Source organism: Sorex araneus, chromosome 1 (assembly GCF_027595985.1).
Source record: "Sorex araneus isolate mSorAra2 chromosome 1, mSorAra2.pri, whole genome shotgun sequence".
In the NCBI taxonomy this organism is placed as follows: domain Eukaryota; kingdom Metazoa; phylum Chordata; class Mammalia; order Eulipotyphla; family Soricidae; genus Sorex; species Sorex araneus.
In genome coordinates this window covers 411418235-411438227 of record NC_073302.1, presented here as the reverse complement: position 1 = coordinate 411438227, position 19993 = coordinate 411418235, and the positions used below count along the sequence as shown (strand labels likewise).

The following is a 19993-nucleotide window of genomic DNA, read 5'->3' as shown; positions in this document are numbered from 1 at the left end:
GGAGGGAAACTGGGGAAACAGTGGTGGTGAGAAATGTACACTGGTGGAGGGATGGGTGTTGAAATGTTGTATGATTGAAACCTGACCATGATCAGTTTTGTAATTTGTATCTCACAGTGATTCAATTTAAAAAAATAATAAATAAATAGGGGGCTGGAGCAATAACACAGCGGGTAGGGTGTTTGCCTTGCACGCAGCCGACCTGGGTTCCATTCCCAGCATCCCATATGGTCCCCTGAGCACCGCCAGGGGTGATTCCTGAGTGCAGAGCCAGGAGTAACCTCTGTGCATTGCCGGGTGTGACCCAAAAAGCAATAATGATAATAATAATAATAATAAATAAATAAAAGAATATTCCTGATGCGATAAGCTTGTGAATAAATTTCTTGGAGGATTCATGCATGAATAATGAATGATGCTTCAACATGTGAAGTGGGGCGCAGAAGAGTCAGAGGAGGCCCAGAAACAAAGCAACACTTGGATCCTGATTCATCCCCCTCGTCCTTTCATTCCTCCTCTCCCCAGGAAGACACCAAGCATCTCCTGACTTTTTCTGTCTGGAAAAAACTTGAAAGGCAGCAGCACTGCGGGTGGCCTCTGTCTCACTGTTTTCTCTGCTCTTTTTCATCTTATCTGCCCGCTCTCCACATTCCTCACCAAGTGCAAGATGTCTGCAGGAAAGAAAAAAAAAATAGAACCTGAAACATTTTATCGGAGAAGAAATAAAACAAAAGATGAAAGTTTCCCTGGGCTTCTTTCCAATCAGCTATGTAACTTTTCTATTTGATCCTTTTTCGGTGGAGAAGGAAGTTCAAGAGGTACGCCCACTTTGTCCTCTTGTGAAGACGGAAAAGTCAGCTAAATTCAAGATGGGATTTAATCTCCCGCCAGCCCTCGTGCTGCCCCAGATCATGTGAGAACAGAGTCACCGCTCCGGCTCATTCATCTGTTTTCCATCTCAGATGCTGAGAATTGAATTAACTCCTTTTCTCATGGCTCATGACTGTCATTGTTTCCGCTGATTGTTGACTAGTTTGCTATCAATTATTTTTATCCCTCCAACTCTGAAGCATAGAATTGTTTCTAAGTCATTTATAATTGTGATAGGAAGAAGTGGGACAACTGACCATTGCTGCACTTTATTCTCAATTCCCAGGGAGTTAATATTCTGTCAACATATAAAACAAGATCGATATATTCAAGACAAGGGACAGCAAGATAGCTGAATGAGGTGGAATGTATACTTTGTTTTTTTTTTTTTTTTTTGCTTTTTGGGTCACACCTGGCGATGCACAAGGGTTACTCCTGGCTCTGCACTCAGGAATTACTCCTGGCGGTGCTCAGAGGACCATATGGGATGCTGGGATTCGAACCCGGGTCGCCCGCGTGCAAGGCAAACGCCCTACCTGCTGTGCTATCACTCCAGACCCTGGAATGTATACTTTGTATGCAGGTTTGACCCCCAGCACTCTATGGCCTCTCGAGCACCACTAGGAGAAACCCCTGAGCACTGAGCCAGGAGTTGCCCCAAGCACCACCAGGTGTGACGCCAAATAGCATATACACTTTTAAGTATATTCAAGGCTCCAATCAAAACAATAATTAGAGGGACTGGAAAGATAGGATAGCAGGAAGGGCACTTGCCTCGCATGCAGCTGAACAGGGTTTGATCCCCAGTATCTCAAATGGTCCCCTGAGCACTGCCAGGAAGATTTCCTGAGTGCAAAACCAGGAGTAACCCCTGAGCATCACCAGATGTCTCCCAAAAACTAAATAAATAAATAAAATAAAACTAAAGGCCAGGGACATAACAGCAGTAGAGCATTTGCCATGCATGTGTGTTGCCCTGAATTAGATGGGGGGGGGATTTTTTTTTAATCAAACAGAATTAAAAATTAGATAGGGTCTGGTGTGATAGGTGAGTAAGCAGGGGAAGGGATGATTTTTCTCACGCACTCAGGTCCCTGGGACAGGGCCCTAATCACAACAGCTCCTCAAAAATTCAAATAGCGAAGGTTTAAATCATTTGTGTCCTGAGATCCAGATCTCAAGTTTCAAAACACAATTGTTTCAGCACCTGTGAAAAGATAAACTACAGGACAGTCCAGCAGCCTGGTCAGGTTGCTCATCACAAAGCTTCTATTGTAAGAATAATTCTCTGGACTCCCCTGGGGAATTCTTCTCGCACAGAGCCCGTCTGCTTCTCCTCAGCTCCCTTACCCCTTCTGGCTTCTCTCGGTCTCGCTCATACTGACACTGGCTCAGAGAAATTAGAAACAGACGAGGACACTTGTCCTTCCTTGCCTTACTCTCCCGGACTCCAAAGACTAAAGAAAAAAAGACAGTCTTCCTCGTTTTATCTTTCCACAAAAGCTATGCTCTCGCTTTGGGGATGGTTTGCAGGCAAGGCGGTGTGCTTCCGTCGATGGGGCCACAAGAGGATTTTATTGACCCTGCTGGTGGCCGCTGGCCTGTAAACACCCCTCCTATATGCCTTCCTGATCTCCTTCTCTGTAAAACCTCTTCTGCTGATGTGGTCAATGCTTTTTACAGCTTCGTTCCTCGTTCCTTCTCTCCCTCCTCTCCTCTAGCTCTCCCCAGAAAACTTAAATAGACTCTCTGAGTTCTGGAAAAGCTAAAGCAGACTAGCCTAGGGCTAGTAGTTTGGAGGATGTGACCACCTGTCTTGGGGAGAAGACACCCTGTTGCATTCTCTTCACTAATTGGGCCAAAGCAGAACTTTAAGAACACTTTTGAAGAAAAGACCCCAGGGCCCTAGAGGACAATACCTGCCAGAAGAGAGAGACTGCAAAATAGGATCCTTCTCACCCTCCAGCCTCGTTGGTCTTTATTTCCATGCTCAATAAACACCCCAATAATGTTTCTCTGTCATTTTCTGTATAGGTGCACTTGTTAACTGTATGTTCTTCAATTGTACATGCATGCCATTCTCCCTCATGAATATATGTGATTTCTTAAAAAAACTACTAGAATCTGTATCAACAATTGCATCCCTCCCTCCCTGCTGGATATAAAACTGGGCTCCCTCTTTTTTTTTATTTTCTGGTTTTTTGTTTTTGTTTTTTAATTTTATTTATTTTTTTAATTAGTGATTCACCGTGAGGGTACAGTTACAAATTTACCCATCTTCATGCTTGTGTTTCTTTCATACAATGTTCGAGAACCCATCCCTCCACCAGTATCCATTCTCCACCACCAATGAACCCAGTATCCCTCCCACCCTCCAATCCGTCCCCCCACCCCCACCCCACCCCACCTCTATGGCAGGGTATTCAATTTTGTTCTCTCTCTCCTTTTGAGTGTTGTAGTTTGTGATAGGGATATTGAGTGGCCATCGTGTTCAGTCTCTAGTCTGCTTTCAGCACGCATCTCCCTTCCCACTCGGGACCTCCAACCACATTTTAGTAGGTGTCCCCTTCTCTATCCGGGCTGCCTTTCCCCCACCATGTGAGGCCAGCTTCCAAGCCATGGAGATCTCCTTCTTTTTAAAGCTTTACTCCAGCCTATGCTGTTGAACATCCTTCCCAACCTAGGTTGTTTTCATGCCAATTAAGCCTTCTGTTCTATATTCCTATGCTTTTTCAAGGATGACCACAATTCCTTAAGGACATCAATCCACCATCTTCCAACCTACTGGCTTGCTACCAATAAAACTCTTCTCAACCTTTTCAAACATCCACTGAAACCCATTGATGAAACAGAATCTTGCTGGCTACAATTTCTTCTGCTCTCAGAATCATTCTCAATGGACCTTCAGGAAAATTCAACAGCCCCTTGACGCAAAACCTACATCAGGAAAGGGAAGAGAGAAGTGAGAAAGTGGAGAGTGCTCTTTCAAAAACAACTCTGGGTCCTTTGGCAAGATATTAGTATTCCCGGAAAATTAAAAACAATATCCACAAGTGATTAGGTGGATATTCATGACTTATAACGTACCTCAGATCTTTTCTATCAACCTCCCTGTTTTCACTACAACAACTCACTCCCTCATTAGGGAAAAAATCCTGAAAAAAATAAACTCAGGGAGAATTGCATCCGGACTTTGCATTAGGTTACTGGCCCCAGGCCACCCCATGTGGGAAAAGGTGCTGTCCCTACACCAGTTCCCCCTGGCAGCTCGGTAGCCGCCATTTTCCAGAGGCCAATCGACAACCAGGTAAGGACCTGCAGTGACTAGACACACAGGGCCTTACGGGATGGGGGTGGAGCTGGCCCTTTCCTCCCCACCCCAACGAGACCCTGAGTTGCTGCCCACAAACAGGCTCTCTGGTTACTGATAAAGCGGCTTAAGCCATGATCCCAGAGACTCAGAAACAAATCTCGGAACCCAGTGGCTTTGGGCAGAAATCCCTCCAGATTTCATTATTAAAATTTCAGAATTCAAAGATCATGCAGCCACATCATATGCTATTCATAATCAGCAATAGAATACAAATTGTCTAATGTTGCCTTTTTGGCAGATCTGAGTGCTGGGGTAAAATCCCAAATAATAATGGGGGGTCTGGTGTCGAAATACTGAATGTAATCAAAGTAGCGAAGAGAGTAATGTGGAAATCATCTGCCACACAGGTAGGGGAAGGGGTTGGGATGGGTGGTATACTGGGGTTTTTGGTGATGGAAAATGTGCACTGGTAAAGGGACGGGTGTTTCATCATTGTATGACCAAGACTTAAACCCAGAAGCTTTGTAACTGCTCTCATGGTGATTCAATAAATAAATTTATTAGGAAAGAAAGAAAGAAAGAAAGAAAGAAAGAAAGAAAGAAAGAAAGAAAGAAAGAAAGAAAGAAAGAAAGAAAGAAAGAAAGAAAGAAAGAAAGAAAGAAAGAGAAACTCAGGAATAAAAGGACACAAGAATGCAAGATATGGAAGGGGCAGGGGTTCTCTGGTCCCTAGATTTTCAAACTGTAAAGGAGAAGGAAAAAAGAGAAATCAGGAGGTAAGTAAGAAGAGGTGAATGGGAGGTAAGAAGGGCAGAGGGCAGAGGCCTAGAGCACATTGGATGTGTAGAGGTGTGGTATAGCTATCTAAATATCTGAACCACAGAGCCAACAACTATATAAACATGAGGCCCGAAGTACAACTGAATTTTAAAAAGTGCCTGTGACATGCTGAAATGTTAGTAGTGTTTGTTTTCAATTAATAGAACCCTTCTACCATAATGTGTATTATAATGTCACTTTATAATTAACATGAAATACTTCTATAACAAAAATAAAGTAAAAGGAATCATCATCATCATCCCATTGATAATTGATTTTCTCTAGTGGTCTCAGCAACATCTCCATTCGTCCTAGCCCTGAGACTTTAGAAACCTCTCCCTACTCCTCCTTCCCAATGGTGCCTCATTGGAGGCTCTTTCAGAGTCAGGGGAATGAGACCCAGCATTGTTACTGGTTTTGGCATATGAATATGCCACGAGGAGCTTGCCAGGCTCTCCCATGTGAGCAGGAAACTCCCGGTAGCTTGCCAGGTTCTCCATGAGGGAGAATTAGGCTGTAAGCTTCCGAGAGCTTGGTTTTATAGTCTCTGGATGTTAGCCATTGATGGGATTGCATGGCACGGTGCAGGGGGGGGGGGGCAGTTCTGGGTGTGACCACCTAGCTACTGGAAAATGGGGGATCTGTGCGGAAGAAGCCCAGTTCCAATCTGAGCAGGCTTGGAGATCTCAGCCCCGGGTCCCGCACACCTGGGTTCCTCTGCTGGTTCTGTCAGCCCTGAGGCTCGTCTGAATGTGTGGAGGGAGGCCTTGAGTATGGCTGTGTCTGGGTTCCAGAGGTCTTCGACTGCTGGGGATCTGCTAGGGGCAGGGAGGGAAGCTCAACCCACCTCCTCCAAGGGGCCCCAATGAAGACAGCCAGGCACTGAGCAAGAGACTCTTGGAATCTTAAAAGGAATAAAATTGTAAAAAGAAAGAAAGAAAGAAAGAAAGAAAGAAAGAAAGAAAGAAAGAAAGAAAGAAAGAAAGAAAGAAAGAAAGAAAGAAAGAAAGAAAGAAAGAAAGAAAGAAAGGAAGGAAGGAAGGAAGGAAGGAAGGAAGGAAGGAAGGAAGGAAGGAAGGAAGGAAGGAAGGAAGGAAGGAAGGAAGGAAGGAAGAAAGAAAGAAAGAAAGAAAGAAAGAAAGAAAGAAAGAAAGAAAGAAAGAAAGAAAGAAAGAAAGAAAGAAAGAAAGAAAGAAAGAAAGAAAAGTGCCTGTCAAGGAAGCAGGCAAGGATGGAGACAGAACCTAGGGACACTGACAGAGAGATGGGGTTGATGCTGGAACACTGTGTGTCTGAAACTCAACTACGAAAAACATTGTAAATCACAGTGTCTCAATAAAAATTAAAAAGAAAGAAAGGAACTGTTACAGAAATCTGACAAGAAACAGGTTGGCCCTTGGAGAGTTAAGAGGGACAGCGCCCAGATTTTTTGCACATGTGGACCCCTTCTGACTATCGCTAAAACGGTTGACCCTTGAGTACATACAGTTCACAAAGAGATTTTGCAGGCTGGTTACAAGATATATTGCACCTAGGGAAAAACATATTTCCTTTCACCTATACAATGGTTGATAACACACACGATAATTGGGACAATCAGTGATTAATACCACTTAAGTTCTGTATAAACATTTACTAATCGTTTCTGTAATCCCGCTCCTGATTAAGCAACCTGATCAGCCTTGCTTCGTGGCTCTGCTCTTGTCTTAACCTTGTGATTTATGACCTATTCATCTTTGCCCAGTTCCTAGCAAGGGTCATTCAGAGGTCCTGCTTCTGGCTTTCCCATGTCAGAATAAACTCAGGAGGGTTTCATGGATGTTCTGTCAAGTTCATAGCCAGAAGCCAGATCCATTCTCTCTCTTGCCATCCAGTCTGACTGAGCCAGTCTAAAGCAGCAGCTCATTCAAAAACATCCGTTCCCAGACCCACACCCACCTGCTCAATCGGGGTCTCAGAAACAGCACTTCAGATCCAGGATGGCGTATTCAGGCTCACAGCCTCTGGGCAGGGAGGGGAGCTACTGCCTGGGGCCCAGGGCACAGGTTTGAAGCTCAGCCATCCCTCAGCTCCTTTGTGGGGTTCAGCCCATAGCATCACACTCTGCCCGGCAGGCTGCCTCCTCCATGCAGGAAGTTTAGTTTGTTCTGAATTGCTTTTTCAAATCATCTGTTCATCTTTATAAAAGATCTCATAAGAAGCAGGCATTATTTTCAGCAATATTTTTTTTAAAAATAACAGAGAAACTTTTCTCTTCATCAGATAAGAACGAGTGGGTTTGAGACTGGAGCCATGGTAAAGCAGGGAGGGCACTTGCCTTGCATGCTGCCAACCCGGGTTCAATCCCCAGCATCCTATATGGTCCCCTGAGCACCATCAGGAGTGATTCCTGAGTGTGCAGCCAGGAATAACCCCTGAGTACCGCCAGGTGTGGGCCCCAAACAAAAACAACAACAACCAAAAGAATAAGTGGACACATGGGCTCTAATTATATTTTCATTGTTCCTCTTCTAAAAAAGAATACACAGGGCTAGGGCTAGAAAAATAACACAATGCATTGTCATTTGCCTTGCATGTGGCCAAGAGGGGTTCGATCCCCAATAGCACATATAATTCCCCAAGCAATGGCAGGAATAATCCCTGAGCACAGAGCCAGGAGTAAACCCTAAACACCACTGGAAGTGACCCCAAAACCCAAACTAAAACAAACAAGAATAATACAGGGGACAGAGAGAAAGCACAGGAGGTGAGGCGCTTGCCTTGCAAGCAACTAATCTGATTCGAACACCCAAACCACACATAGTCCCCCGAGTATGGCCAGAGGTCAGTCCTGAGCACAGAGCTAGAAATGGCCTCTGAGCATCATCAGGTGTGATCAAAAACAACAGCAGCAAGAAAAAAAGCAACAAAACACTTGCTGACTCTGGGTAAGTTGCTCGTAGTTCTAATGCTATTTCTACTTTTTTCACAGCCTCTTTGGGGCAGACTCATTCACAGAGGAGATATATTCTTGCCAGTCTTTCCCAGTGGCCTATTTCTCTCACTCACTCTCTACCCGGTGTAATTGTGGTCTTTGATGTTATTCTTCCTGTTGTGATCAAATCACCAGGCATCACACATGCAAGCCAAGGGTTCTGCAGCTGTGCTGTCTTCCCAGATCTGGGGGTCATTATTTCAAACTGTAATAAAACTGCTTTATGCACCCTGACTCAGAGAAATATTTTTTTCCATTAAAACTATGTTTCTGCATTGCTTTTTAACTTTTTTTCAGGGGAATCTCCCCAGCTAGGCTCCAGAGATCCCTCCCATGACCCTCGTCCCTGCAAAGCTAGGCCTGACAGTTAGTGGTCAGCCCAAGCCTGTCAGTGCCCAGAGGCCAGCTGGCTACATCCCACAGTGCCCAGGATCCGACTCAGAGTCTCGTAACTGGGATCCTATGAGCCATCTCCCTGGCCCTTGAAATTATGTTTCTGGTCAACAGAAATATTTTCACAATATTTTCCCAGATGCCTCTTCTAGGCCAAATGACATGCATCGAAGTTTTGTTCCTTTTCCACAGGCAAATAAGATGAGCAATTGTTTGTTGTCATTTTAACTCTCCTTGTTTGCCTTCAGCTTACCCAAGAGCCCCGTTTTTAAGATTGATGTCCACAGAGTCGTGCCATTTGACTGTCCCGTTTCCTGACAGGGAAACACCCGATGTCTGCAGCTTGGGGACTGCTCTGGGAAATGAGGCGTCCTGATTTGGGATTGTCCTGAGCCCACAGGCCTCCGAGTGTCCCTGCTGAGTGCAGTGAGGGTGCCTGGGCCAGGCTCAGCGGCAGGAACTGTCAAAGCTGAGCCTTGGGGACGGGAGGTGCAGGCAGGAGCCTTTCTGCTCAGGGCCAGAAGTCTGTGCAATCATTCCCTCATGGTTGGCAATATCAAAGGGGCATGAGCCAGAGCCCAGAACAAGAAAACAAATCACTCTCAGACTCTCGGAAATAAATGCCAGGTCCAAAGAAATGTGCAAAGTTTTATTTTTCCTTTTCAGAAGTATGAATGGGGCATTGGGTCACACCTGGCTGTGCTCAGGGATCACTCCTGGCATTGTTTGCAGGGGATCACATGTGATGCCAGGAATTGAACCTGGGTGGGCCATGTGCAAAGTGGCCTTATCCGCTGTACCATCTCTCTAGTTAAAATTTTCTTCTCTTTCCCCGTCAAGACGTGTGTCCACTCAGTGTTCCTTGCTCTTTCTTCTGCTGCTCCTCTGCTCCTCGCGTGAGCATCCTGGCTTCCCCCTTCCCCGGGTTGTCAAGGTGTTAGTCCAGGATAGACCCAGGTTTTTGACACCACCTCAGAGAGGCATTCTTTTGTTCTTCACACTAGATTCTTCACACATACACACAAACATTCACACTGGTTGTTTGATAAACAACAAACCCAGCCACTTCTATGGATAACCTCATGTAACTTAAGAAATTATTTTTCAGGGTCTGGAGAGATAGCACAGCAGACAAGTCGTTTTGCCTTGCACACGGCCAACCCGGGTTCGATTCCTAGCATCCCATCTGGTCCCCCGAGCACCGCCAGGAGTTATTCCTGAGTGCATGACAGGAGTAACCCCTGAGCATCTCTGGGTGTGACCCAAAAAGAAAGAAATTATTTTGCTCAAGACTGTCACCCCAGCACCCTTCATAAGAGTGCATCAGAATGCTATGGTCTTACTAGCTTGCACGTGTTGGGGGTAGAGAAGAGGTTGATTGATTGTTTGTTGGTCTGGGATGTTCAGGGCTTATACGTGGCTTGGTGCTTGAGGCTTGCTCCTGGAAACAGGGAGGACTGGGGTCTGGAGGGCCATTGGTTGCTGGGGATAAAGCCCAGATCTCCCAGATGCAAAACCTGCACTTTAGCCTGTGAGATCCTCTCTCTGGTCCAATCTTTAATTTCTGCTTTTGTTTTGGGGTCACACCCAGTGCTCAGGGCCTATTCCCAAAGATGCTGTGGGAACCACGTGGTACTGGGAATCAAATCTGGAGGTTGTGATTTAAAACAGAGCCTGTGCTCTGGCCCTTGAGCCATCCCCCAGGCCCCTATGTGTGTGATTCACTATATCACTGTATCACTGTCATCCTGTTGTTCATCGATTTACTCGAGCGGGCATTAGTAACGTCTCCATTCATCCCAGCACTGAGACTTTAGCAACCTCACCTTACTCCTCTTTCCCGACTATTAGAGGCTCTTTCAGAGTCAGGGGAATAAGACCTGTTATTGTTACTGTATTTAGCATATCAAATACACCACAGGGAGCTTGCCAGGCTCTGCTGTGCAGGTGGGATACTCTCGGTAGCTTGCCAGGCTCTCCGAGAGGCATATATATATTTATTTCCCCTCTATAAAAAAAAAAACGAAAATCATCATTATCATCATCATCATCATCATCATCATCATTTGTGTGATTAAGATTATTAACCCTCCCCTGCTTCTCCTCCCTTTGTTGCTGTCTCTGTTCCTGTGGCAAGGGCCTGGGAAAATACACACTTGGTTGTGTTACTCGCACACATACTCACCGGGACTCGCACTCAATTTAGTTTAGTAGTGGTACTTGTGCACCTTCTGGCTACAGTGCTCACCAGGGGTCACACGCTTTGGGATCCATGGAAGCTGCTAATTTTTGAGTTAGTACACTAGAGGCCATGGCTGCTGGAGGTCTCCGGGGAATGAGTGACCCATCGAGGCAGGACAGTGCAGATCCAAAAACACAGACCCATCAAGGTGGTGGAACGGTTTAGAAGACTACTTTGTGTTGTAATATAATACATTTCTTTCAAGAAATATAATCTATTACTGTGGAAAAAATATCCACTATGTAAGAAAAAGGGGTAGGGAAGCAAAAGAGTAAATTGATTTGAGGACTCCAATTCTTCTTCTTTTTTTTTTTTTTTTTTTTTGCTTTTTGGGTCACACTCACCGATGCTCAGGGGTTACTCCTGGTTCATGCACTCAGGAATTCCTCCTGGCAGTGCTCAGGGGGCCATATGGAATGCAGGAATCGAACCCGGGTCGGCCACATGCAAGGCAACCCTCCGTGCTATCGCACCAGCCCTTCCAATTCTTATTTTTTTTAATTACAGAGAGAAAGAAAGAAAGTGGATCGGAGATAGTAAAGTGGATAGAGTGCTGGCCTTTCACACGCCCATGCAGTTTTGTCCTGGCATCCCACGTAGTTGTCTGAGTCCCTCCAGTAATGATCTCCGAGCACAGAGTCGGGAGTAAGCCCTGAACACAGTTGGGTATTGCCCAAAACAAAACGAAACAAAAAAATGCTTTTGAGAGAGAAAGGTAGTTGTTTTGTTTTGTTTGGTTTGGTTTGGTTTGGTTTGGTTTGGTTTGGTTTGGTTTGGTTTGGTTTGGTTTGGTTTGGTTTGGTTTGGTTTGGGGGGGGGGTTCCTCCTGGCAAGGTGCTTCCCACACAGGGGAACAGGGGCTGAACCCAGAGCTCCTGGTTGCCAAGCCTCACACAAATTCACATTCCTGGTCCCAAATCTTAAAAGCCACGAAACAACAACTTTTTTTATTTCCCTTGGTGCAGGAGATCAAATCCAGGATCAAATCTACCCATGGGTTACATCCTTGAATTGAAACAAGTATCTTCAAGAATTGAAACTGAACTGTTGCATCAGTTTCTCCTAAAACAATATAACAAGTCTGGTAACAAATTTTTTTGTCACCCTCCTTCAATAGCTCAATAAAAGTTTTCTAGAAATACAAGTTTCATATCATAAAATAGCTGGCATATATATCTGATCCAAGAAAATGAGTAAATAGTACAACTATTTTTAGTGCAAAAATGAATAAATAAATGTCTTGGATTTATTTTGTTAATCACTGAGTGTTTGAAAATATGCTTGTGTGTGTTTTATTTTTTTTCAAATTGACACAAATATTTTAGTATTTTAGATCAACACAAAATGACAGACTCCCAGTACATTCTTCATTGAACTTGCATGATACAAGAGACTTTCTGAGGTTCAGACACTTTTTTTTTCAGTATTGGAATCAGATCCAGGGCTTCACACATTCTAAACCAAGTGCTCTTCCACTGGGTTACCCCCCTACCAACCCAATGCTCATTTGCCTTTTTTAAGCTCACTTATGCCATACCATATCTTTCAAACAAATGCCCTTACCTTTTTGTGTTAAAGATAAGGCAGTTTCCAAATATGTAATTTCCTACTATCATTTAAGAAAAACCACAAATCTATCAAATTGATTAAAAATTAATCACCAGGATAATGAATAAAAATTATGAAAAACACTTTTATAATTATGTTTTATATATAAGTGTATATAAGTGTATACACATATATAAGTGTGTCTCTCCTTTGTTTCTCCACAGGAATGTACACTGTTCTAGAGTTCAGGGGTTTGTACAAACAAGACACTACATAAGCACTAGTTGAATAAATTTAGAACTCAAACTAGAGGTACAGCATATATGTTGCATGTACAAGGTTCTGAGATTATTTCCAACACCAATAATAATAACTGTTAGTACTCCCCTCTTCAAACTCATTAACTACTACTAGCAAATACCAGGAAGTAACTGTCTCCTAAATCTGATCATCCCTATCCCTGGAGAAATAAGTTTTGCATAATCTCTTTAATCAAAAGGTGTTATCACTTGGCACCTTTGAACATTAAGAGTTCAATGAATTCTTGACAATTTCTCAGGCATTTGTAAAGATGCTTGAGGCACCCTCAGCTTCACTGGCACAGAGAACTTATCCTAGTGACAAAACTCTTTTTTTTTTTTCTTAAAAAAGAACATGTACAGATACAGCTGAACTCTCTTGCTTACTATTGGTTGTCTTTTATGCCTTCCGCCCTTAATTGCAGTAAGTGAACTGTCCTACCATGAAATCAACCTCTGGCTGGCCCCTGTGTCCTCATCCCCTTGCTTTGGAGTCACGCCCATCTCTGGAACAAACAGCTGAGCCCAGGACTGAGTGCACAGTCCAAGAATCTGTTGTCTATACAAACACTCCCTCTGTTCTTCACCCATGAAAGCCCAGAATTGTGAGGGATTCGTTAGGGTGTTAACTGTTGTTCTTAGATCACTTCTTTAGTTTTGTTTCGAGTCCAGCTGGTTGAGTAGCGTTATGATCAAGCTGTTGAGTTTCTTAAGATCATCTATGTCTTTTTTCTCCATTGTGAGTCTCCGTGACACGTCATCCATCTGGTTTCCAGTTTGAACTTCAAAATGGAAAAATAGACCAGAGTACATTAGTTTCATGCAGAGTCCATTGGAAGGCCTTCTTAAAAAATATCCCACTCCAAACTTCCAAAACCCCAGAAAAAAAGGTTGAAGTTTCCTATCAGATAAATTATTTTTTCACAAACTTGGCACCAGCCTAGACTTTAGCAGAACACTGGCAAAAATTTTGTTTGAGGAAGAATCCTGGCCGGCGGGCACTGCAACACCAGAAAATGCTTTGGGCACCAAACTGAGTCGATATCACTGGGGTGTCCCAGAAAGAGCAGGTGCAGTCTTCCCACCTTCTCCAGATGGAATCCCAGCAACCATGAGCTTCTACAGGCAAGGCTCCAGTAATATGGGGACCGGGACTTTTTCTCTGATATGTAACTTTTCCTGATATGCAAAGTGAGCAATGGAAAATAGATGATCTAGCATCTGCCCCTAGAAGGTGGACTTGAATGGTGGTGGGAATATCCAAGCAAAATATACTGCCCAAAACTATAGAGAATATCTGAAAAATTGTCTGCCATAGAGGCAAGGTAAGGACTGAAATGGAAAAGGAGGGGACAATGGGGATATTGGTGGTGGAAAATTTGCACTGGTGGAGCGATGGGTGATTGACCATTGTATTGCTGAATATCAACCATGTGGCTTTGGGCAGAAATGCGTCTGTAATACACATTAGGTTTCCAATGCCGGACCACCCCAGGTGGGAATGGGTTTCATGCCTTGGCCTGTTTCCCCTGACGACTCGGTCACCATCACCATCTTCCAGAGGCCTAGGGACAGCCAGGCAGGGGCCCGAAGTGATGAGGAACGTGGGGCCTTAAGGGATGGGGGTGGAGCCTTCTCCCCACCAGTCCCCCCCCCCCCCCCGCCCCTGCCCCTTCCAGATCCCGAGTTGCCGCCCAGGAACAAACCCTCTGGCTGCTGATCGAGATGCTTATTGGCCATGATCTCAGAGACTCAGAAACAAAGCTCAGAACACAGCGACTTTTGGCAGAAATCCCTCTAGATTTCATTATTAAAACTCTAATATTCCAAAATCACGTGGCCGCAATAACTGGTGTGGCGTGTCATCATATATAATTCATAATCAGCAATAGAAAACAAATTATCTAAGGTTGCCTCTTCGGCAGATCTGAGTGTTGGGGTAAAATCCCAAATAATACTGGTGGGTTTGGTGTCAAAATGTTGAATGTAATCAAAGTAGAGAGTAACGTGGAAATCATATGCCACATAGGTAAGGGGAGGGTGTGGAATGGGGGTTAAAACTGGGTTTTTCGGTAGTGGAAAATGTGCACTGGTGAAGGGTAGGGTATTTCACCATTGTATGACCAAGACTTAAACCAAAAACTCTGTAATTGCTCTCACAGTGTTTCAATAAAAAGAAAAAAAATTTTGTTTGAAAGCTATGAAGAGAATCAACCAGCATGCCAGATTATCCCCAGATAAACAACTAAAATGTCTCATTTGAGATCGGTTTTTCAGAAAAGGGTTATGCTCCTATGCTCATTTTAGAAATTAATTGGGTTTTTTGGGGCATGGGGGCAGGATTGGTGTGTGTGTGTATGTGTGTGTTAATTCTAACATAATTTGGCATAGCACTGATGGCCTACAATGAATATGTAATAATTCCCACTCAAACCACCCTGAGAGCAGGAGACAATATTTTTCAAATAGACAGAGTCCCTGGTAATAGAATCATCTAGGGATTTTGAGGAAATTTATCAGAGTTAAATTATCTAAGAAATGTAGCGAAAAAAAAGTCAGTGCTTGGTCAGTATCTGAGCTTCTTATCCTTTCCATTTTAGGTAAGTTTTCTTCCAAATTATCCTTCCGGAAATGATAATATTGCTAACATGCCTCTGGACTTAGCTGATAAGCTCAAATGGGAGCCAAACTAGATATTAGTGTTTTACCTTCCAGCCCAGGGATGAATTGTTGCCCAGAGTTGCTCCTTCCCATGCCTAAAACTCCGTGCTAGCAAATAAGGTACAAGACATATGAGAAGAATTTTAATTTTGTTTTGCTGTAGAGTGAGACAGAGATTCCTATTGCTTTTGGAGAAAAGTGTGAAATGACAAAAATTCATACATTGTGACATTCTCTGCCCTTTCAAGGACCTTCCTTCATGAGTGAAACAGAAGGAAATAGCAGCCATGCCCATTTCATTCTAGTCCATATGGGTTTCAAGTTAAATGAAAAGAGAAAGAAAGAAGAAAGAAAGGAAGAAAGGAAGAGAGAGAGGATGTATATACTAAGCTGCTTGCTGGAAATTCATAAGCAATAAAAAAAGCACTTGAGGCATCACTCAATCCAGCAATTTTCAAATTTATTTGACCATAGAATTATCACTTTATTTTTTAACTTAAAGTAACAATAATATCCCTGGCACCCCTGTGACACGCCCTTTGACACGCCCTTAGACACGCCCTCAGACCCCCTCTGACCCACCCTGTTACACTCCCTATGATCCCTATGACACGCCCAGTGACACGCCCTCTGACTCACCCAGTGACACGCCCTAAGACCCGCCCTAAGGCCCGCCCTGTGACCTGCCCTGTGACACGCCCTTTCACCCGAGATTTGAGCCACTCAGACACGCCCTATGTCACGCTCTTAGACACACCCTCTTGCCCACCCTTTGACGTACCCTATGGCTCACCCTATAACACCATTAGACATGCCCTCTGACCCACCCTGCGACCCGCCCTTGAAACCCCTGTGACAGGCTTGTGACACGCCCTATGATCCGCCCTCTGACCCACCCTGTGACACACCCTTTGACACCCCACCTGCCCACTGACCCAACCTTTGACCCGCCCCTCTGCTCCTTAAAGACTATTATCCGGGAGGTCTACTAACCCATTTTGGTACCCGGAGACTTATAGAAATGTATCTAGACTGTAAACTGAGCTAAAACAGAGCTCCTATAATCTTCATTCTCAACAATGGAAAACAAACTATCAAATGATGCCTTTTCAGCAGGTTTGATTGTTGGGGGGAAATTCCAAATAATAATAGTCAGTTCTCCGTTGAAATATTGAATGTATCCAAAGTATAGAGAGAATAAAGTGAAGATTTGGCCACCCGGGTGCCGGGGGTGGGGGGTGGTTGTGGGGTGTGAGAGGGGTGTATATTGGAGTTTTTGGTGGGGGAACAGGTGCACTGGTGAAGGGATGGGGGTTTGATCATTGTATGACTGAGATTTAAGCCTGAAAGCTCTCTAACTTTTGTCACGGTGATTCAATAAAATAAAATTTTTAATAAATAAATAAATAAATAAATAATATCCCTGGCACCTAGGATTCTCTGGAACATTCTCTGGACGATTGTTTCCTGAACCAGAAAAAAATCATAGCAATCCAACATACGGCTAATGGTTTTTTGAGAATGTAATCAGTATAAAAGGGCCTTATTTTTCTTATATAAAAAAATGCCAGAATTATAGCCTGGATTTGATACCCAGCACACACACACACACTATAGATACAAACAAATTCAGAATTATAAGGAATGCAAATTCTGCACTAGTTAAAAGTATACAAATTTGTATGTCTCCTCTTGGAAGCAAGGATTTCTTGCTAAAGATGAGCATTAGGCAGACTCATTCATAACTGTCAGTGGCAGCTCTGGTCTTACATTGGTTTAGGGTTTGTCTGAAAGCCCCAGGCAGCCTTTATTCTTACTTCTATTTGGGGAACTCTGGAGACCAAGCTCCTGGGTGTGACTCCCAGCTCTGCTGTCTGATTAACAGGTACATAGTGGTAAATAGAGCAGGTGTAGGGCCGAGCCTTTCACTAGGAAAACACAAATATCAGACACTACCCTAAGGGGTAGAGAGAAGATTTAAATACAGAATTTAGTGTCTGGCAGAGTAATGGTTTTATGAAAAGACATCCGTTTTTACTCACATCGTCTTTGTTTCTTCCTTAATATGACTTTCCCTTCAACTATAAAACTCTAGGACGAGGGGCTGGAGCGATAGCACAGTGGGTAGGGCATTTGCCTTGCACATGGCTGACCCGGGTTTGATTCCCAGCATCCCATATGGTCCCCTGAGCGTCGCCAGGAGTGATTCCTGAGTGCAGAGCCAGGAGCAACCCCTGTGCAGAGCCAGGTGTGAACCAAAAAACAAAAAACAAAACAAAACAAAAAAAACCTCTAGGACGAATAGAAAATAAATCTTATTTTTACAGAAGGTCTAATAATAAAGGGCAGGGTCTTTGATATCCTTAAGTGTGTGTGAGCACCGATTCAGCACTTCTATGCGTCATGTGACTTGGGCATGCTTCTTCATCTCGCTCATTTCAATGTTGGCAAAAGCAGAATAATAAGAAGTTTTGCACTAAAGAGGAGCTGGCAAGTTATGGGCAAACTGAGAACAAGATCTTAAAGCAATGCCCGGGTCAGAGCCAGCCTCCATCGTGGGGTTATTGTTAATGATTATTGCCCTGCATTTCCTTACAGAGCCCCATCAAGGAAGAAGTTCTTTTCAGTGGCTCCCCATGAGTGTAGGCTACCCCCACTGGTTCCCGGTGACTTAACTCAGTCATTGTCCACAGAGGCCGTGAGGCATGGTGGTTATACACAGCATCGCGGCATCAGTTGAAGTTGTCTAACATTTCATAAGCGTCATCTATATGCTCTTTCTAGACCTGCAGGTTTGGGTTCACCCCCCTGCTCCAGTTGAGCATCAGATACTTCACAGGGTACGCTTGTTGGGAGGATGATTGGGTGTGGGGGGGGAGGAGGAGTGGCAGAAGGACCGGTGTGGAGTGGGCCCCTCCAGCAGTCAGGGGGTGGGAAGGAACTAAAGGGGTGCAGCCAGGGGGTGTGGAGACTTCGCAGGAATGGGAAGGCCGGGATAGGCCCAGGTCACCAGTCATGGGAAGACCAACACGGGCCAGCCAGGAAGAAGAATAAAGTTCAGAAGCGGGCCACCAGCCCAGCCAGTGGGGCCTGGGAAGACCTCATCACAGAGGCAACATGGTCCTCAGCCATGTTGAGTCCTTCCACAGCCCTCAGTGCCTGTCCTGGAGTGAGACAAGCTGGGGAAGAATTTGAAACCTGACGGTGTCTGGATGTGACAGATCTGAATTGGTGGAGAAAGAAAGGTGTGGCGTGAAGACCCAGAATTAGACAAAGCTATCCCCACCCTTCCCCACCCCTGCCCATAGAACAATCGGAGCCTCCAAGTGAGAGATCAAAGTGTTAGGACTTTCCGGAAGCGAAGTTGAACAACCAGCTCCGAGGTGAATGCCCACAAGGAGTGACAGATTCGAGCCAGGTCCTTACCAATGAGATAGATCACGAAGGAGACCAGCGCCAGGCTGACGATCAGCACGACGATCAGCCCCACAAGGAACAGGACAGGTCTCCTGGGTCTCGGGTCCCTTCTGACGGGGACTTTCTCTTCTAGAGCTGATACAAAAACAGAGAGCACCAATGATAAGACTTGTTGGCACCATTGGGACAGCCCCCCCACGATCAGGGAAGGGAGTGAGGGACACACCCACTTTCCTTCTGATCACCCCAGAAAGTGACTTCTGTTTGGGAGTGTCCGTGGGGAATACTTCGGTATTTCGAGATGCAGACTGAAATTCATCTTTTTACTCCATTTACAACACAAAAAAAGGAAGCCATGGATTTTCTTTTGGTGAGTGGAGTGGAGAGGAAGAGAAAAAAAATAAGGCCCATGGATCAAGGGACTAGAGTCCATGCTTTGTTCCCAGGAAGCTCAGGTTTAATCCCTGGCACCACATGATCCCCGGAGCACTTTCAAGAGTCACCCCATCTCTGAGCCTAGATTAGTTCCCAAGCACTGCTGGCTGTGACCCAAGAAAGAAAATAAGGGGTGAGAATCATGGAGGCTCGACTGCTCTTGGCTCAGTGCTCACTGTAGAATCCCTCCTTTGTGGACAGCTGAGCACTGTGGTATTTGCTAGGAAACTCCTTTCCGTAGAGGAACAAAGGAACAAGCAGTGGTACCTCCATCTTCTCAGAGTCTCAGACAAATAAGATGGCCCTCATGGTTTCACCTCTGGGTTTAAAGAGGACACACCCACAATGCAGACATTTGTGCTAAGCCCCAGACAGACTTATGTAGTCTTAACTATGGACCCGACACCCATGTAGTTCCAACACCCCCCCAAGAGTCTTCACTGGATGGCATGAAATTTCCTGCTCAGCACCAATAAAATAACTTCCTCTGTTCCCCAAAGGAAGATGTAACTTTCCCAATCCCCATAGGTAAGTTAGCTAGACCTGAAAGAGTTCCCCCTTCCTTATCTTGACCCCTTTCTCCCTTCAAAATCCTTTCCTCTTGTTCTGCTTTTTGGATCTGTCTTCTACTTGCTAAGTGGGAAGCTGTTGGTTCAAGGATTTCTGTATCATTTAATAAAGCTAGCTAGTTCTTTACACTTTAATTGCTTTGGATTTTGTTTTGTTATTGAACATATATTTGTTGCTGGGATGGACACACCCAAATGTGCTCAGGTTACTCCCAGTGATGCCAGAGTACAAACTAGGATCAGTAACATACCAGGCAAGTACCACCCTCCGGACTATCATTCCAAACCCTTAACAGATTCTTAAGGATGTTTATAAATAGACATGCTCTGAGAGAAAGCATGTTTCCTTTAAGTTGATCTAGGATGCAGATATACTTTAAAAAATATCTTTGATCACCCAAATCATAAACTGTCTGCATTTGTCCATGATTTTGTGAGACTTATTTGTCAATT

General features: G+C 44.5%; 1 protein-coding gene across 1 annotated transcript in view; it reads right to left on the bottom strand.

Annotated features, from left to right (window-relative positions):
• Window positions 1-12549: 12549 nt before the first annotated feature.
• Window positions 12550-19993, bottom strand: part of LSMEM1 (leucine rich single-pass membrane protein 1) — a 14516-nt gene continuing 7072 nt past the window's right edge. The window contains exons 2-3 of the mRNA XM_055128987.1: window positions 18546-18671; window positions 12550-13240 (exon numbers count right to left, since the gene is read on the bottom strand). Of these exons, the coding sequence (XP_054984962.1) occupies window positions 13110-13240; window positions 18546-18671 (257 nt within the window). The 3' untranslated portion in view covers window positions 12550-13109. The remainder of the gene's footprint in view (window positions 13241-18545; window positions 18672-19993) is intronic.